The 8,165-nt window shown below is 39.4% G+C and overlaps 1 protein-coding gene across 1 annotated transcript in view; it reads right to left on the reverse strand.

Moving 5' to 3' along the window:
• Positions 1-683: 683 nt before the first annotated feature.
• NUP153 (nucleoporin 153kDa) overlaps positions 684-8,165 on the reverse strand; it is a 74,121-nt gene continuing 66,639 nt past the window's right edge. Inside the window, exons 19-20 of the mRNA XM_008568476.1 lie at positions 1,451-1,616; positions 684-1,126 (exon numbers count right to left, since the gene is read on the reverse strand). Coding sequence (XP_008566698.1) covers positions 1,039-1,126; positions 1,451-1,616 — 254 coding nt within the window. The 3' untranslated portion in view covers positions 684-1,038. The remainder of the gene's footprint in view (positions 1,127-1,450; positions 1,617-8,165) is intronic.

Raw genomic sequence — 8,165 nt, forward strand, 5'->3', positions numbered from 1 at the left:
ATGGCATTTCTCCCATGGTTTAACATGTTAATTATACTGTAATAAACATGGCTTTAATATTAAACTTTTCCTTATTATCCAAAGTCACCACAGTCCATTTCAGTAAATATAAAAATATATGCTTAATACTTTGTACAATACTGGTTTTTGGTCCAAACAAAACTGGATCAGAAAAGCCAATAAATTCAACTTTAAGAATCCCCAATTTTTTTTTAAAGATTTCCAAATGGATTTAGGCAACTTTGAATAATGGGATTTACATAATAAAATCTGAGACAAGACTAAACAAACAACAAAAAAAATTTCTAACACAAATTTAAAATTTCAAGTTCACAGATTTATGTTATGCCAAAAAAGTACAGAAACAAAATTGTATTTACACAAGTTTCATAATAAAATAATGAAAAAGGCAAGACAGGTGATAGAAGAATGAAAATATAGAAACAGCATATAATTATTAAATGGAGAACGAACTAGATCTAACAAGTCCTTAGCACGGACCATTCTTTAATCAGGCTTCCTCTATCAGAAAATTTTAGTGCACAAGACACCCAACTCACTCACTTCACACATACACCAGCACAAACTCGGCATAGAAGTCATTCATTTCAACATCCTCTAATCTATACAGAATTCTAATCTATACAGAATTCCTCAGATATAATTACAATTACAACGCGTTCCATAAACGTTTATCAACACACACAGTGGTGCAGATGAAGAGGTTCTACACAAAGCCATTCGCCATGTGGGCTTTATTCCTGGGTACAGCCAGACTATGCCAATCAGTGAACAATATGCTGGATCAAAATATTTTTGCTGAAGAATCAGTCATCAGTCTGGCTATTATTTTTTTAAAAGGTGGTGGGAGAGGTGGGGGTGGGGCTTCTGTAAAGAAAGAGAAAGGAGAAAAATTCCAAAATTAAAGAAGTCCTTAGGCAGATCTGATTTCAGATAACTCCAGCACGTAGTACAACTCGGTATATGAAAGCAGGGCACCAGCTGTTGTTAAAACGGTTGTGTGTAACACCATTGTGTTTATTTATTCTTGCGTCTAACAGCAGTCTTAATCTTGCGACCAGAAACTGAAGTTCCAGAAGAAGAGAAGGTATTTTTCCCATTTGACCTGTGAAAATTAAAAACACAACATGACATGATAGAGCAAAAGTTCAGAATCACAGCAACATTTAACATGACCAGCATCAAGGGGGGAAGAAAGAGGCACCATTAAAGCAAACCATTTTCTACTGCACGTAAGACACACACGTTACTGCTATTTTCTCAGGCTACAGTATAATCCTCCAAAATTGTAATATGGTAAATTGATGTTGGGGAACATATTTAACTTTACCTCAACTACACTGCATCTTGATGACTTTAAAAACAAAACACATACATGCACACACTCTTACCAATGTAAATTCTCCATTTCAACAAAAAGTTCTCTTACCCCATTGTAAATGCTGCTGGAGACTGGTTAAATGGAAAGCCCCCTGAGCCTGAAGGCTGGGCTGAGGCTGCAGGTGTGGAAGGATTTGCACCAAACGTGAACACTCTTGATGGATTGTCTGTGAAGTTAAAATTTGTAGTGCTGCTGCCAAATTGGAAAACCAAACCTACGAAGTTGAAGCAGAAGAACTTCATTAAGGCAAAAATGACAGTTTTTTTTTTTAGTAATGACTCTGACTTCTACATATAAAAACATATAAAAGATTAAGATCTCTTATGGTCACTTAGTCTAAAAAAAACTAAAATATTTTCTCCTCTGGCACACAATACATACTTGACACCTCCAACAAGTGACACGACTTACCCATGACCAAGGAAAAAAGGGTAGATGGACTTCTGGTTAAAGACAGTAAAATCGACAAACTTGAAAAGTACACTACTAAAAAGATTTTTACAAAGATGGAGGCAGAGGAGACAACAGCAACAAAAGTTTAGAGGCTAGAAGGCTGACTGGAGCTGAATACTAAAGTAGCAGCAGGAAAAGCACAGAAACAATTCCATTTACACTAAATGTACCCAAAAGGTTCCAGGCACCTCTAGAAGTGAGAATGAAGGACTGGGGAAGGAAAAAAAAAAAAAAGAGGAAGGATGGTAGAGAATATCTGTTTAAGCAGCAGATAATTAGATTAATCTCTTGCCAACATCAAACAAGACGGTAATTCTCCTCTTCCACCCCAGCAGAAGGAAGTTTAGTCTCCGGACAGTTCTCTGGTCTAGAAGACACCACGCACAGTTAAGGTCAAGAACATCATATTAAATATGGGGAGATTAACAGTAGGTTGTTTTAAGGAATACTAAGAACTCCAGCCATTCTTCCTTACTCAGCTCCTAGAACTGGCAAGCAGGAGTTCCCTGATACTCTCCATGCAGGAGTCTGGAAATATCTTCTTCGGGGAATCTGACAGACAAAGAGGAAAAAGCTAAAAATACTAACATCCAGGTTTTCCCAGATAAAGTAAAACTAGATAAACCAGATAAACCTACAATGAAATTGAAGATCTCTAAGCCCTATCAATGTGCAAAGGATTTCCAAGTGTTCCACACTCATAAAACTTTGAGTACATAGTCAAGGAGCATCAGACATTTGAGGACAATGTTAATAAGAAACAATGAGACCAAAACAGTAATAGCAATTTGGAGAAAACTGACTGAGCATGGTAGCAAAACTTTAAGGGAAAGAAAACCCAAACAACTCATCATTAATATCCTCAAGAGATCAACAAACAACACTACATCCATGAAACAAAACCAGACGGATATAAAAAGAAAACATTCTGAAAACAAAAAAAGAACACTTGGAAATTAAAAGATCATAAGAGTGAAAGTAAAATCTCAACAGAAGGGGCAGTAAAAGATAAAGAAATTTCCTCAGAAAGTTCAACAAAAAAGACACAAGGTGGAAAAAGGAGAATAGAGAAGAAAAGAATGAGGGGTAAAATCTTCAAGAAATAATTCAGGAAAATTTCCAAGAACTGAAGTTCACAAAAGAGCTTGCTGCATTGCCTAAACAATCAATGGATAAAAATGGATCCATACCAAGGCATGTCCTGACATGTCAGAACACAGAAGGCAAAAGAAAAGACTCTCACTAGATTCCAGAAAGAAGAAATAGGTCAAAAGGCAAGTTATCAAGAAAGACTTCCAGTGCAACTCTAGAAACCTCAAAGTCCACAATAGAGAAATAGCTTCAAAATTAAGAAAATAATTTCCAACCTAAATCTAATATCAACTAAAATCTTACCAAACATAGGGACAGTATAAAGATCCTTCCAGAAAGCAAGGCCTCAAAATGTTCTTCCCTAAAGCCCTTAATGAAATCACTGGAGATGTGCTCTATTGAAAACAAGGGAGTAAGAAGGAAAAAGACATGATACCCAAGAAACAGAGGTCCCTATAAGAAGCTGAACGGAATCTCCAAGATAATGGTAAAAAGAGATCCCCCCAAGACAGTTTAACAGCAGGACTAGGAAGCCTGATGGGAGGAAAAGTCTGAAAGACCCTGTGAGAAAGTTCTTTCAGATACTGAAAAACCACCAATGTGTTTAAACATACTGAGAAGAAGTGTTTGCAGCCGCCGCCGCGCCGCCATGGCTCTAAGGCCAGCGCCGCCTCCCGCTCGCTCGCCGAGCTCCAGCCCGAGGGGCAGGGGGTAAGTAAGGAGGTCTCTATACCACGGCTCGTGCGCATCAGACTGCCTGCAAATCGACCGGTGCTAAAGCACCCAGGAAACAACTGGCTACAAAAGCCGCTCGCAAGAGTGCGCCCTCTACCGGAGGGGTGAAGAAACCTCATCGTTACAGGCTTGGTACCGTGGCACTCCTCCAAGATAATGGTAAAAAGAGATCCCCCCAAGACAGTTTAACAGCAGGACTAGGAAGCCTGGTGGGAGGAAAAGTCTGAAAGACCCTGTGAGAAAGTTCTTTCAGATACTGAAAAACCACCAATGTGTTTAAACATACTGAGAAGAGGTGTTTGCAGCCGCCGCCCCGCCGCCATGGCTCTAAGGCCAGCGCCGCCTCCCGCTCGCCGAGCTCCAGCCCGAGGGGCAGGGGGTAAGTAAGGAGGTCTCTATACCACGGCTCGTGCGCATCAGACTGCCTGCAAATCGACCGGTGCTAAAGCACCCAGGAAACAACTGGCTACAAAAGCCGCTCGCAAGAGTGCGCCCTCTACCAGAGGGGTGAAGAAACCTCATCGTTACAGGCTTGGTACCGTGGCACTCCGTGAAATTAAACGTTATCAGAACTTCTGATTCGCAAACTCTCCTTCCAGCGTCTGGTGCGAGAAATTACTCAGGACTTCAAAACAGATCTGTGCTTCCAGAGCGCAGCTATCGGAGCTTTGCAGGAGGCAAGTGAGGCCTATTTGGTTGTCCTTTTCAAAAACACCAATGTGTGTGCTCTCCATGCCAAACGTGTAACAATTATGCCAAAAGACATCCAGCTAGCACTCCACATACGTGGAGAACGTGCATAAGAATCCACTATGATGGGATACATTTAATGTTTTAAAAAAAAAAATTCTCTTCTTCCTGTTACTGGTAGTTCTGAATGTTAGATATTTTCTTCCATGGAGTCAAAAGGTACCTAAGTATATGGTTGCAAGTGGAAAATAGGGGACAGAAATCAGGTATTGGCAGTTTTTCCATTTTCATTTGTGTGTGAATTTTTAATATAAATGCGGGGACGTAAAGCATCAATGCAAGTCAAAATGTTTCAGTGAACAAGAGTCAGCAGTTCAACTTTATAACAATTATAAATAAACCTGTTAAATTTTTCTGGGCAATGCCAGCATTTGGATTCTTTTTAAAACAAGTAAATTTCTTATTGACAGCAACTAAATGATGTTTGTAGCATTTTTATCATACAGTAGATTCCTTTTATACTTTTCTGAGTTGTCCTACACGCAAGTACATGTTTTTAGTGTTATCTGTCTTCTGTGCTGTTCCTGTAAGTTTGCTATTAAAATACATTAATTAAAAAAAAATGCTGAGAAGAGATTTAAACAACTGACAGAAGAGTTAAAATTTTAACTAGTGATAAGCACAAAGAAAATGTTAACAATGAGAGGGAGTCGTTGATTGTTAGAGAAAACAAAATTTTGTACAGTAGTCCCCCGTTATCAACAGGTGATACATTCCAAGACCCTTTAGTGCATCCCTGAAACAGCACATAGTACTGAACCCCATATATACTATGTTTTTTTCCTATAAATACATCTCTTGCAGTAAATGGCTTGGCACAATTCATTTCAGGGGATCCCTTGTTGAAGTCTTCACACAGGCTCAATGTTTTCTGGTGCAACAAAATGCCACCAATTGGAACACATTTCGGTTCATGTCTTCAACCAACAAATTTAATGCCTCTTCCACCTTAACTAAGTACTTATCACACACCATGGCAGCAACTTTTGCACTTTGAGGTAAACAGCAAAACTAGCACAAATTTCTTTGTCCTTCTTCACAATTTCATAGATAGAAGATTTATTCTTGCCATAGATGTTAGTAATCTCAGTATACATATGATTTGTTTTCTTTCCTTATTAAGTCAAGAACTTTCACCTTTCCTCTTAAAGGAAGCACTTTATGGCTTCTCTTTGGCATATCTGAATTGCCAGCATCACTACTCTTGCACTTTGAGGCCATTATTAAATAAAATAAGGGTGATTTGAACACAAGCATTGTAACGCCATGACAGTCAGTCTTATAACCAAGTTGGCTACTATGTGACTAACAGGCAGGGAGTGTCTACAGCATGGGTATGCTGGACAAAGGGATGATTCACGTCCTAGGCAGGATGGCACAAGATTTCATCACACTACTCTCAGAATGGTGTGCAATTGAAGGGCTGGCCCCGTGGCTCACTCGGGTGAGTGCGGTGCTTTTAGTGCCGAGGCCGCGGGTTCGGATCCTATATAGGGATGGCCAGTGCACTCACTGGCTGAGGGTGATGCGAACGGCACCAAGCCGAGGGTTGCAATCCCCTTACCGGTCAAAAAAAAAAGAATGGTGTGCAATTGAAAACTTATGAGTCATTTATTTCTGAAATTTTCCATTTAATATTTTCAGACCACATTTGACTGGCTAACTGGAAGGCAGAAAACAAAACCATAGAAAGTGAAATTGCAGATGAGCGGGGACTAAATCACAGATAAAATCATAGTACACTACATGGCTCAGCAATATATAGCATTTGATCTAACCACACAGGATCTCTATACTAGGAGGATAGAGGGAAATGTTACCTGTGTGAAAGATATCTAAACTTTCCAATTCTACATTGGAAAAAAAAAAAAGTCCTGATTAAAATGGTTAATATGTGTCACAAAACAGGAAAAATTTTGCTACATATACTAACAAAGTACTAATATCCAGAATACATAAAACTCTTACAAATAAGCAAAAGCCAAACAACCAAACAGATAAATAGCCAAAAAAACTTTTAAAAGAATTCACACATTAAAAATGAAATCAAACAGAATCCAAATATGAAAACTCTCATACAATTGTGGGTAGGATGTGAATTGGCATGATCCACCAGGAAAAGTCTATATTATCTTCTAAAGTATAACATATACTCGTACACACCTTTTAATTCAGCAATCCCACTGTAGGGTACATACTCTAGAAAAACACGTATACATGGCCCAAGATACATATACAAGAATGTACACAGCAGCATTTCCTAATAACTTAAAACTCTAACATCCATCAACAGTAAATGGATAAACTATGGTATATTCATACAGTAATTTACAGCAATGACAACAAACAAACTATATTCAATAACATGGACGAACCTTACAAACCTAAGGTAGAGTGAAAGAAGAATCAAAAGACTGTATGCAGTAAGATTCCATTTATACAGATAAAAATCAGGCAAAACTTTATTTTCTAGAGATAAATGTAGTTAAACTTTAAATAGAACCCAAACAACAGTGATTTACCAGAAGACACAAAACAGTGTTTACCCTTAGAGTGAAAAGAGGAGAGGAATGTAATTTAAAAGATACGTGAAGGCTTCCAGGTCGTGATTACAGAAATATTTGCTTCAACATTACACTGTCCATTTATGTTTTATGCAGTTTTCCTTTTTTTTTTTTAAAGATGACTGGTAAGGGGATCTTAACCCTTGACTTGGTGTTGTCAGCACCACGCTCTCCCAGTGAGCAAACCGGCCATCCCTATATGGGATCCGAACCCGTGGCCTTGGTGTTATCAGCACCGCACTCTCCCGAGTGAGCCACAGGCCGGCCCATTATGCAGTTTTCTATATGAGGTTATATTTCACAACTAGAAAAATGTCAAACAGTGCAATTTTGAGGAAATATATCATTACAATGTAGCATAATTTGTTTTGTTTTGGTTTTTTTTGTGGCTGGCCAGTTTGGGGATCTGGACCCATGACCTTGGTGTTATAAGGCTGCTCTCTAACCAACTGAGCTAACTGGCCAGTCCTGATTTGTCATATTAAAAAAGTCAAGGGGGGCTGGCCAGTTAGCTCAGTTGGTTAGAGAGCAGCCTTATAACACCAAGGTCATGGGTCCAGATCCCCAAACCTGCCAGCTGCGAAAAAAAAAAAAAAAGTCATGGGACTTTTGTTTAAATATGCAAGTCAAGTGGAAAGACTAGTATCATTACCAAATAGAAAGTGTCATTAGACAATTCAGGTGAACTGTCCCAGGAAAGAGTACTGGAACTGGGTTTTTAACTCCCTGAAGTAAATACAATCATAAAGAGGATCAGAAAATATAGTTCAAGTCCAGGCTAGAAAGCCCCAAAATTCAGACTGGAGGAGAAATGGGACTGAATGAATTCCATACCTAAGCCAAACAGTAAGAAATAATTTAGGGGCCAGCCCGGTGGTGCACTGGATAGTGCGCCGCTTGGGAAGCGCGGCGCTCCCGCCCGAGGGTTCGGATCCCACATACGGACCGGTTCCCGCTCACTGGCTGAGCGAGGCGCGGGAGCAACACCGAGGGTTGCGATCCCGTTGCCGGTCCCCGGTCCGGTGCAGGGGCAACACTGAGGGTTGCGATCCGTTGCCGGACACGGAAAAAAGATAAAAGACAACAACAACAACAAAAAAAAGAAATAATTTAAAATATACTGTAAATAATACTGTAATTGCATGAAGCTGGGATGTTTATAGATAAAT

The sequence above is a fragment of the Galeopterus variegatus genome, unplaced genomic scaffold, assembly GCF_000696425.1.
Source record: "Galeopterus variegatus unplaced genomic scaffold, G_variegatus-3.0.2 Scaffold412, whole genome shotgun sequence".
Taxonomy (NCBI): Eukaryota; Metazoa; Chordata; class Mammalia; order Dermoptera; family Cynocephalidae; genus Galeopterus; species Galeopterus variegatus.